At 34.4% G+C, this 12,368-nt stretch overlaps 1 protein-coding gene across 1 annotated transcript in view; it reads right to left on the bottom strand.

Annotated features, from left to right (window-relative positions):
• The window catches only part of Tbh (Tyramine beta hydroxylase), a 69,313-nt gene that overhangs the window by 22,531 nt on the left and 34,414 nt on the right, over nt 1–12,368 (bottom strand). The window contains exons 4-7 of the mRNA XM_090405190.1: nt 10,338–10,424; nt 9,914–10,093; nt 5,193–5,295; nt 2,320–2,486 (exon numbers count right to left, since the gene is read on the bottom strand). Of these exons, the coding sequence (XP_090261316.1) occupies nt 2,320–2,486; nt 5,193–5,295; nt 9,914–10,093; nt 10,338–10,424 (537 nt within the window). The remainder of the gene's footprint in view (nt 1–2,319; nt 2,487–5,192; nt 5,296–9,913; nt 10,094–10,337; nt 10,425–12,368) is intronic.

Below are 12,368 nucleotides of genomic sequence, written 5' to 3' on the forward strand. Positions count from 1 at the left end.
TGTAAGAGGAATGCCATATAAATAAATAGAATTAGACGAAATATTAAATGAAAGAAATTTTCAAATAGCAGTAATCACTGAAACAAACAAACAAAAAAAAAAGAAATAAATTAAAAGGAACCATAAGAGCTGAAAATTTTAATGTAATATATAGTGGAGTTGACAGAGACCAAAGAGCACAAGCAGGGGGTGTTATGATTTGGATTCATAATTCCCTTTCAGAACAGTTAAAATATTATAAATTATGGAATAAACGAATAATAGAAGCTAGAATAAAATAGATAGCGGTTATTTAACAATAATTGGTTTATATGCTCTAGAAGAAGGAAGAGAAGGAAATAATATTGAATTTTATAATAAATTACAAATATATATAATAAAATAAATAAAAATGATTATGCAATATTAGCAGGAGACTTAAATGCAAGAAATGGAAACATGAAAATTAATAATAATATAGGCATACTGTGTATGGAAAACATACTCTAAACAGGAATGGCAAAAATTTGATCGACTTTGTAGTTTATAATAACCTTAAAATAATGAATTCTTTCTATAAACCTAAAGACATACATAAATATACTTAGGCAGCAAAAGGATGGACATCAATATTAGATTACTTTATCTTACAAGAAAATGTATCACAGTTTTCCTTAGATGTTAGCGTTCACAGAGGATACGAAATAAGTAGTGACTACTTTCTCATTAAAATAAAATTAAGATTACCATCTAAATAGCTACAAATAACAAGAACAGAAAGAAAATTTAAAACATTTGTTTATAAAACTAGATTTTTAAATGACACAAATATACAAATATATGAAAATAATCAAATACAAATAAGATTAAATCATGAGCTATCATATACGAGAGAGATAAACCAAGGGATCAGACATGGATGTCCCCTCTCAGCAACTCTTTTTAATATTTACTTAAATAAAATAATAATAAAATGGATTAAAAATTTAATAAAATTTTTATTAAACCAAATAATAATTACAAATTCTGAAGATAACTTACAAAAAAATATTTGAGATCTAAATGAGATAGCCAAAGATTATGGTATGATAATATCAACAGAAAAATCAAAAACTATGGCCTTTAAAGGACAAGCTCCAGCAAGCACTAAGATAGTAATAGATAACAAGATCTTAGAACAGGTGAATTCATTTAACTACCTTAGGATGTATGATCACATAAGAAAATGAAAAAGATATAAACCTAAAAATTGCAAAATATTTAAAAATAACAGGTGTAATTAACTCTAATTTAAACCAAACCTAGTTCAAAAACAAACCAGACTAAAAGTATACAATACATTAGCCCTACCAGTCCTATTGTATGGAAGTGAAATCTGGACAATAAAACAAAAAAGACAAACAAAGATTAATAATAGCAAAAATGAAGTTTATGAGAAAAACTCTATTCGATCACAAAAGAAATGAGAATTAAACCAGGAATCGGTAATAGAAAAAATTGAAAAATATAAACATGGAACACGTTGAAAGAATGAAAACGGAAAGATTACCAAAACAAGCCTTAAAGTACAAATTATTAGGAAAATGGAAACCAGTACGTCCTCTAAAGAGATTCAACGATGATTTCTGAGGCCGGAACAGGCCGCTCTAGGTCTAAATCCTTGAAAAGCGTGATGATGATGATGATCATTATCATTTTCTATAGGCGTATTCTATACCAACAGAGCCACAAAGCTCAGTCGGTATCGACGAAGTACTTTGGTCAGAAAAACCTGGGTTCGATTCCCGTCTATGAGAACAGCAATTTGTTCAGATGTTTTCGACTAAAGGTGGGGTAGCCGCTCTTACACGAAGGTGCGGCTTTTCTCTCCCATAAACGTGTTTTACAATACTGCCAGAAGCTTGTTTTTTAATCGTAAATTGATATCATTAATAAACAAGAAATGCATTTTCTGGCAAATTAGCTACATAAAAGATAAATATATTAAAGTTTTGGTTTTCCTCCAGCATAAAGCTAGTTTTTTCTTTATTTTAACGTTTCCAAAATAAACCAAACTAAAGAAAGTGAAATTTAATATGTAAATTTTGTTTCAATAATGGACAGATCGTAGATAATGGCCAGCTGCCTACCGATTTCCAAAAGTCAGCGCTAAAAACGTGCGGACTACTCGCTTTACTGAAGAAAAAGGCGTAATGCTTTTTTATGTCCTAGTTATTGAGTATTTAATTAGGAAATAGTGTAGCTTTGACAACCAAGCATTTAAATACCGAAAATATGCCAATAATCATACGAAGAGATTAAGGAATAAAAAGCTTCAAATGTCAATAAATTCTTACTCACTGCTCGTGTGCATTCTGGAACGCAATATCCGGTGAGATCAAAAGCTGGTTGGTGAGGTGGAATAGCCATTTTGTCAGTGTATTCCAAGCCAATTTCCATTACTCCAGCGTCATACTGGCGCAACTGTGAAGTGTAGTAAATGGTCACTCCGGAACTGTCTATCCAATCTAATAAGATAAAGAAACAAAACATAATCATGAAAAATGTAGTCAATAGGACACAAGTAAATAATTTTATTATGTCTGTTCACTACCAGGTTTGGTAGCGTGTGCTCCTGCCTATGTCTATATTACAAAAAGTGCTGCATTTTATCTCTGATTTTTATGAGAAAAGACAATTTTTTTCCCTTTACGATTCTTTTCCACTCTCGACAGACGTTTGACGGATCCATTTAATACGTTTGATATATATGTCGACTTTGGCACACATCACTTTTCTACAGACTCCCTAAAGATGCTTACGCATTTGTCCTTCTGTGACACCAAGACTTCGATTCAGTATTGAAGAAACTGCATCAAGTTTCTTCTTTAACTAGAAACCAGACAGTGTACTGTGCATCCCCTCATTTGAAACGCATTTGGAAACCAGAGGCGTTTTCAAGAGGCTCAAAGATATTTCAAGGCATGTAAGATGGAACGTTGAAACAGTTCGGAACCTGCGAGTGAGTTGTAGACTTTTAATTACTGGGTGTGTACTCTGCAGCATGTCCGGACAATTCATTGCGGGACAATTAATCGCGAGACAATTTATCGCGGGGACAATTCATCGACGAGACAATTCATAGAGGGAAAAATTCATCACCGAAAAATTCATCATGCGAACTATTGAATTCGGAAAAAATTCGCTTTGATGCCGATATATTAAAAGTAAATGCAGTGCAAGATAAATTTTACAAAATATAATTTTTGTATGTATCTATGTATAGTCCGCGCGGTTATCCCAGTGGCTGGTTGCTTCACAACTATATGCTGGGAAAGGAGTGTCCTGGGTTCGAATCCCGTCGCTGACATGAGGAGTGTAGGATCTTTCTCAAACATAGCCAAGTTAGCCAGTTTTGGACGAGGACTGCAGGGTTTTACTTCTCGGTTTATGTGGGGTTTTTTCCTCCCGCAAGCAGGCAAACCGGCATTGAGAAGGATACACTAGGAGGCATAGGCCAACCGCCTTATCCTCGTATAACGGTTGCGGTTATAAGGAATATAAACTCTCGACAAGTAGAGGTAAAAAAGGAATAGATCTATGTATTATTTATTTAGATTTTCATAATTTTTTTTATTCTTATACAGTGAAAGTAATATTTTATTGATTGGTGAGTTTCCTAGTTCCTGTTTCGTCTTAAAATGCTATAAATATTCTTTCTTACTTTGATACTACAGATTCTGTTGATGGAATATTAATGTTTACAAAATTATAACCGCACCCGTTATACGAGGATAAGGTGGTTGTCCCTATGCGTCCCAATGCATCTAATGTCTGTAGAAACGTTATGTTCTCAGGGCTGATTTGATTGCTTGCAGGAAGAAAACCCCCACATAAACTGGAGAAAAAACCCTGTAGTCTTCGCCCCAAAACTGGCTAACTTGGCTATGTCTGAGAAAGATCCTAAGCTCCTCATGTCAGTGACGGGATTCGAACCCAGGACACTCTCCTTTCCCAGGCATATGGTTGTGAAGCAACCGGCCACTGGGATAACCGCGCGGACTAATACATAGATAATAATAAAATTGTATTTTTATATATAATTTTATTTTGCGAAATTTATCTTGCACTTCATTTACTTTTTATACATCGGTAATCAATGCAATTCATTTCAATTTTCTAGCGAATAACATTTTCAGCGAATTTTTTCAGCTATCAATAGTGATGAATTTTCCCCCCGATAAATTTTCCCGCAATTATTTTTCCGCGATGAATCGTCCGTGAACCACTGAAGGGTTTTTACAAGATTAATTCAGAGGAAAGTTTTCAGAACAGGTCTGGTGATGGGAGAACTAGGGGCCATCCATGGAAACTGAGCAAGAGTGTAGTCAGCAAGGGTATTGAACTAGGTTTTTTTAGTTGGAGAGTGGTGAATGAGTGGAATAAGCTGCCAGAGTTTGTTGTGGGTGCCATGACTGTGAATGAGTTCAAAACAAAGTATGATAGATGCTGTACGAATGCCGAATAGTTGTTCTTGACATGATGTTTAGGGCCTCCCTCGATGAGTCTAAGGACTCCCTGGAGTTTCCCCTAATAATAATAATAATAATAATAATAATAATAATAATAATAATAATAATAATAATAATAATAATAATAACGAATTATTGTTATTATTAATTTATCATGTGTATATTAACATTTTTACAGGGGAGTTTTTAAGGGTACAAGAGTTGTATGACGCATCTGAACTCGTACGTGGAAAAATTGGCGCATGGAACGTAAAAGGTTGGTGTCCCCTGATTTAGATAGTAGCTTATCTGCGGTATACGATGGAGAGAAATAGGGAAATTTAAACATAAAGAAAGTTGACGTCTCTGTTAGGAAATCTATCATAAGAACAAGAATTTGATGGTCTGAACAAAATCACGAAATACAAAGACGTCAATGGTTTCACAATCTCGATATTATACACAGCTTCTCAAAGTAATGTTTTTTAAGAGGAGATAGTCATTTGAAATAAATCCATAAAAATAGTATTTTCTAGTTTTCTTTCTTGTTTTTTTTTCTTCTAATTTCATTATTAATCTCATTTTATAGTAATATCTCGTACTTCTTCAGCTTCATTTTTAAACAAAGTTAGAGAACGTATAACTAGAATAGGCAGAGGAAAACTAGAATAGGCAGAGGAAAACTTGAGTGAACTTAAAGGAAAAAAGTCATGCAATTCTTACCAGTTTTTAGTGCTGGATTATTGTAATGAACTTCTAACATGACATAAAGAGAAAAGTTACTTCCTCCGATAGGCAAGCCAGCTTCTTCGGGGTATGTGAAAGGCTGAAAAACAGATTTTTAATTCAATAAATATTGTTGAAATTAATATTTTATTATATCGAATTAGAAATAAATAACTTTTCTTTAAAAAAATTTCTTCTGTTTTGGTCAAATTTTCGGGAATGTAGCAATGCAAAAAAGATACACATAACCTATATATTAGGAATATGACAAGCAGATGAAACGTCCACTTACTCTGTCCTCCGATGATCGCTTTGTCTCTTCATCGCTCTGACTTGATTTCGCGAACTTTGAGTACATCCATTTGGGATCAGAGTCACAAATTCGGCACTCAGACAAAGGATGGTAAATTTGTGGACACAACAGTATTAAATTTATAAAATAAAGTTCACTTGTAAGTGAATGTGACCAGGGGAGGATTATGCAGTCTGGAGATCCCTGGCGGTAAAATTTACAGGGCCCCTAAAAAAAAAATTTCTACATTTGGAAAAGTTGACAACATTGTTTCTGAAGTCTGGTATACTTGTGTAGCGGTATTGAATTTGTCTTTATCTTGTAAAATAATAGAAACTGTTCCATGTCATCATCAAAATGCGAGATATCTATATCGTTAATTTTTCTACATAGCTCGGGGCAGTGGCGTAGTTAGGGGAGTGCGGAATGGGAGCGGTCCGACCCTGGCGGTACTTTGAACCTTTTTGAACTATTGCAGTTAACTCTAAAATACAGTCTCGAGAACTCATTTCCAAATATTGTAATGCTACTGCGAATTTTCCTCACAATTGCTGTAAGTGTTGCTACATGTGAGAGGGGTTTTTCTAAATAAAATTTGATAATTACCTACATTACTATTAAATAGACCTCACCAATGTCATCGACGATTTTGCTAACAGAAAAGCAAGAAAAATAACCTTTTCGAATGTTGAAATTAAAGGTTTACTTCAAAAATAAACAATGTTTTAATTTATTTCCCTATTCGTCGTTTTGACTTTTTGTATTTTTTCAAATTCACACATACAATATTTTTGGTGTGTATTGAGAGGGGCGGCAAACTCAGGGACCGTCCCAGGCTGCAACAGCTCTAGCTACGCCACTGGCTCCGGGCCCCTGGAGACCGCGAGGTCCGACACCCGCCTCTGAAGGTGACTTTTACTTTGTTAGTTTAGATTATTTTTCTCCTGTTAGTTTAGATATCTAACGTCCGAAGTAAAGCACATAAAGTCCCTTAATGTGCTTTACTTCGGACGTTAGGTACATCACGAATGGCTTGTTGCATCTATTGCTATAGGTGAAAAGAAAGAATTTTGCATATTACAAAATTCAGTATAGAGAATACAGCGTTGTTGTAAGCTCTGTTTGAATAAAGTGAGAAGAATGGTCCACATAACAAAAAAAAAAAAAAAAAAAGGGATAGGGTAAGAAATACTTGAATTTCAGAGATGACTGGAGTAGAAGATATTGTGAAGCATGAAGTGGAGATGGCTGGTCGTGCCAGACGGAAGGTGGACAAAATTAAGCACTGAATGGATACATGGATACAAAGAAAAGGAAAGAGAAAAGAAAAGGAAAAAGTCTTCAAAGAACAAAATGGAGGAATGATTCTACGAAGATTTGATATGAGGTGGTGGACATTGGCTAAAAACAGACAGAACTGAAAAGTTAAGAGGAGACCTATATCCAGCAGTGGTTGGAAAAATGCTAAAGAACAAGAAGACGAAGAAAGAATAGCTTTGTAACAGTGTGTTAAAATTCAGGGAATGCTATTCAGGAAGAAATACATATTCGTTTATTCGTTTTCCTATTATCTTTAGGCTTAAATTAAACAGAGAAGCTGTTTTTTACACCTACAGAGGGAAATTATTTAATACCTAAAACTATTTACTACAGTGACATTCAAATCTACAACTTGATTATTAAGAAGAGATGCTTCTCCCAAATAAATAAATAAATAAATAAATATATATATATATATATCATATCGGACGAATAGTTAACAAGAAGCTTTCGAAAAATCTGTTTAGCATAATAAAAAGTTGGACACAAGAGTATTTTGTATAACAGCAGATGAATTTCAAAAAATCTTCCTCTAGGTGTCGAAGAGTGAATCTGATCTGGATAATCTTTATGCTAACATTGTTGGATTGTCGTGTCAAAATCCACATAGATTGGCAACTGAACAATCTACTTTATGATCACTTACTGGTTTTTGGACCTGATGTTTATTCATTGCAACTGCAAAAGCCTGTCTTTCGGGAATTTTTTGAAGTAAATAAAATGTAAATAAATAAATTAAAATAGTTAAAATAAAGTCATTGTGTATTTCAATTTTGCGAAGAACAAAAAAAATGATAATGTATTGAACCTAGCTTTTATATTTAAAATCCTAATGGAAGAGCTTTGTAGATTACTATCTTTAATATGCCTTTGACAAAGTCTTACTGAACAAATTGTGGGTCATACTTATGAACTTAAACTTTCCAAATTAGCTAAAATTTCCAAATCAGATGAAGCTGACCTCCTACCATACCAGAATCCAAGCATCGTAAATCTCCTGTAGTTTTTCGACAAAAAGAAATCTAAAAAAATACTAAATAGCTTCGATAATAAAAAGTCTTCTGGTCGTGATGGCATCTCATCCAATTATTCTCAAACATTGTTCTCCAGATTTAACACCCATCCTATATCTTCGCTACAATCTATTATTATTGGTATTTATTCCAATACGTGGAAGAAATCTCAAATCGATCCTATTCAAAAAAGGGCTATAGAAGTCTACCGTCAAACTACCAATCAAATTACCATCGCCTCACTCCTCTCCAAAATAATGGAGAAAGTCATCAACATCCCAACTCTTCAACTACTTCTGCCATTCAAGATTCATAACTGACCTCGTAGCTTACATTCCCTACTACTGTATATATGCCATGGAAAGGCTTGGAGAAACTTATCCTGCTCCCCTCAACATTTCAGAAGCTTTCGACTATATGGCCTGCTTTAATAAGTTGCCATCCTTTGGTTTCTTTGACATCCTCTGTAACTGGGTAGACAGCTTTTTCTTGGGTCATTCTCTGCGAGTCGTGGGAGATGGCTGCTCTCTTCGAGCTTTACCACCAGTGCTGGACTGCCTCAAGGCTCTGTCCGATCACCCACTCTCTTTCTCCTGTTCATAAATGACCTATTCACAATCACCACCAATCCTATCCATAGCTTTGCAGACGATAGCACTCTCCACCCAACATACTCATTTGACAAGCCTTGCAGTACTCTGACATCCCAAGATTCGAGATCATCTACAACGAGTGCCTTAAATATTGATCTTCCAATGGGGAAAGGACAACCTTGTCATGTTCAATGTCTTCAAAACACAGTCTTGCCTTTTCTCTTGAAAAAGAGGTCCCAGCTCACCTACCTTTACCTTCAATAATAAACAAATCACTAGACAAGATCAGATCGCTCTTCTTGGATTAACGTTTACCTCCACTCTTTCCTGGCATAAACCCCATCACATTAATAGATCTCAAATCGATCCTATGAGGTGAGGATACAAAAATAAAAATACAATACAAAATATAAATCAAATACCTTAATACAAAAAAAAAAACTAATTTCTCTATTCTCTTTCGTACAAGAGCTATTTTATACCCAACTAACTCTTAACTATATAAAAATCCTAAATCCGCCCATGATTAAAATATTGCTCATATGTTTGGGATGGTGCACCTAAAACTTTCTGTGAAATATGACGCTGTCCAGAGGCGAGTAATTAGGCTCATTAATGATACCTCTCTTACAGATTCACTTCAACCTGCGTCGCACACATCAGAGTTTCTGCACTGTGACTATTCTACAGGTACGTCCATAGTCATGAGCAGCAAATGCCCAGCATTCCTTTACTGTGCAACTGCAAACACACGGAACCTGCTTTTTCTCTTCCTCTTTTATTCTATCCACCTCTGTTCCCTGGAACAGCCTTCTTCATGAAGTATTCCCAAACAACTACAACCTGTAGCTCTTTTAAAAAAAATAATAAATCTCAGTCTTATCTGCATCCCGTACACGCCACCGATGTGCTTATAGGTCCCTCGACCTCGAATATATGGGATCAATATAAAAAAAGGGTACTCGCAGCAATAACTAACATGTATCCAAACAACCAGATAGCTGCAAGAATCATCTATAAGATTTGTAAGACAAAAAAAAGAAGCACAGATATACGTAAAGAACTAATAATAGATTCAATATTCGACAAAATATTCATTAATGAAAGAAGCGGACTGAACATATTGAAAGAATGGACAGTTCAAGACTACGCAAAAAGACACTTCTATACCACACCGTTGGAGGACAAAGTCATTTACACTCGAGGACAAGAATGAGACCTGAACAGGCTATTAGGCCTAAATCCCTGAAAGGAATATATAATTGCAGTTTAATATAGTGATGTGAGCGCTGAAAAGATATATGTAAACAAATACATGATTGACAAGACATGCTGATGATGAAAGACACGTGAGATTTAGTCAAAACAATTCGTAAAATATTTTAATTCAAGAAAAATAAATCAACAATCCACACTTACCCACGAAAAATAACAAAGAATAATTTCGGACACTTTATGGAAAATATAAAACAGCGCATTTCTAGAAATGGAAATTCTTACCAACGCTCCCATTGCCCAGGCAGATAATACTCGTTTGCACGTTTCAAGAATGGGTGGTTTAGTAGGATCGTAACACGGAGCATTCCATGAAGGAAGTTCTTGGTCAGAAGGGACTTCGCAATGGAAAACTTCCATATGGTGCACAACGGCTTCGTTTCCTTTCTGAATGGAGGCTTCGTACTGTAAATTTAAAAATATTTATAATGACTAGATTTCACAGAAAATCACGCAGTCACAGATTTTATAATCTCTATAATGAAGCATGCAAAATTTGAAATCAGGAATTTTAAAAGATAACAGAATTCGAAAACGCTTAGACGAGGAACAGCTGTTTTCATCCGAGTGCTTTGTCTTATTAAAATATAATTCTTCAGCTCTCCTGAGTGGGGTGTCATTTAAGGGCTAACCGATCGTAAGATCTTACCTGAACGACATGATGTTTCTCTTCAAACTCCTCTGGCAGTTGATGCAGACTGCACCAGTAAGTCGTTTCCGCTCCAGGCACGTGAACCTGGACGAAATAATCATTTAATCAAAGGATTAGAGTAAAACAACATTATACTTTTTGTCTTAACAGATTAAATTCTACTTATTATTTTCCACAAAGGATTAACCCATAAAATCAAGATGGCGGAATGAAAACCCGTTCACGTTTTTTATCCTCCAAGGAAGATTCAGTCTCCAACTTTCGTCATCGTGGTAAATATATTCGCAGAAAACTTCAATTTTTAAAAACTTGTGCAAATTTTTATCATACTTTTTTATTATAATTACTAACAATATTACTTCAAAGCAAAAGTTTCTCAAATCCATTCGCTGTTAGTCACCAATTAAAGAAACTTTTTTAGGGGTTTGTTTTTCAGTCCATTTACGAGTTAGTCGTTCTTTGGTGCACGTAAAGACAGTTGTTTTTCGCTCCCAGAAGAAACTTCACACTCGGCAACTGAAGCAGATGCATTGATCATCTTAAAGCATTTTAAATGAAGGTGAGTTAGCTGAGTGTCATACAACGTAAAGGCTTTCCTTACCGAAAATTCGAGTTTTCAATCAGCAACCAGAAAAATCGGCAATGAGAACAAATGCTCTTTATAAGCAAACTATGTTTAAAATAGACATAATAACAACCACGTAATTTTAATAAAATTAAAATAATTTCTTTTTTGAGTTTAACATAAATTCATCACATGAAACTTATGTGTTGAAATTATTCATAATTATTATTCGTCGGAATACCAAACACATCATGTCAAATAATATTTAATATGGTTCATTCCGTGAAGAATGTATCGAAAGGGATAGTCCGACATCTTTGTGGAACCCCTTTAAAACGTTTACCAAGGCTGTAAAGCAGGGGTCTCAAACTCAAACGCAGCAAAGGGCCAGTCAATTAGATGTATATCAGACGCGGGCCGTATTCAATATTATTCTGTGAACCAAACCATAAACTAAAAAAAAGAAAAGCTCTAACAAAGGCCGTTTTGTTGCCAGACCCTTACGACTTACGTAAACAGTTACACCAACATTTAAATTTATAACCATTTTTATTTTTAAATTTTAAAAATATAACAAGTTTAGAAAATATGAGTTCAATTACATTTTATTCATACTTTAAGAAAATTATTTAAATACATAATTTTGACTTACAAAAATAAAGATTTTTATCTATGAGTCATTTTTTAAATTTGATTTTGATCCTGAAACCGGACAGCTTTTCCTCTGTACTAACATGTCAATATCTGTTTTTTCGTTTCGTGTTGCAATACGAAGTATTGCACTTAATCTAGAATCTTTTATAATTGAGCGGAACTTTGATTTATTAAATTTCATAATTGAAAATCATTGCTCACATTCATAGGTGCTTCCAAAGATTACAACATTTTTGCACAATAAATTTTATATTTGGGATATTTATTTGACATTGATTTTTAGAAAAGAAATCATTAAGGTCGCGGCAGGATACGAAGCCTTCGCGGCCGCCAGTTTGCGACCCCTGCTGTAAAAGAAAAAATCTAGGAATAAAATTAAAGTAATTAAATACAAATATTTTATCTGTGTTTAATTAGTAGTTGGGGCTACAGGTTAAAAATAATAAACCCCTTGCAGAAGGCTTATAGAATTTAACTATTAAAACTATTAATTCTAGTTAAGGGTTCTTTAATAAGAGTTTCGGTTGCTGTATATTACAGTATGCACTCAAAGAGCCTCAGTAGCTTCCTGAACTTTAGAACAGAAAGCATGGAGTTGAATCTCTAATTGGTGAAGAATCTTTATAGCAGCTTTTCAACTGAAGATAAGATAATCGGTTCCATATGGAGGTTAACAGATAGATTTTACCCATTTGGAAATTCGTGTTTTTCATGTAAAACGATGAGAAGAAGGTTAAGAGACAAAAACATACTAGTTTCATGCATTAGGTGCTCCGGCCGTAATTCAAAAGAACAATGCCATGCAAGCA

This window comes from Typopeltis vanoorti, chromosome 15 (assembly GCF_054136105.1).
Source record: "Typopeltis vanoorti isolate ZY-2024b chromosome 15, IOZ_Tvanoo_1.0, whole genome shotgun sequence".
Lineage (NCBI taxonomy): Eukaryota > Metazoa > Arthropoda > Arachnida > Uropygi > Thelyphonidae > Typopeltis > Typopeltis vanoorti.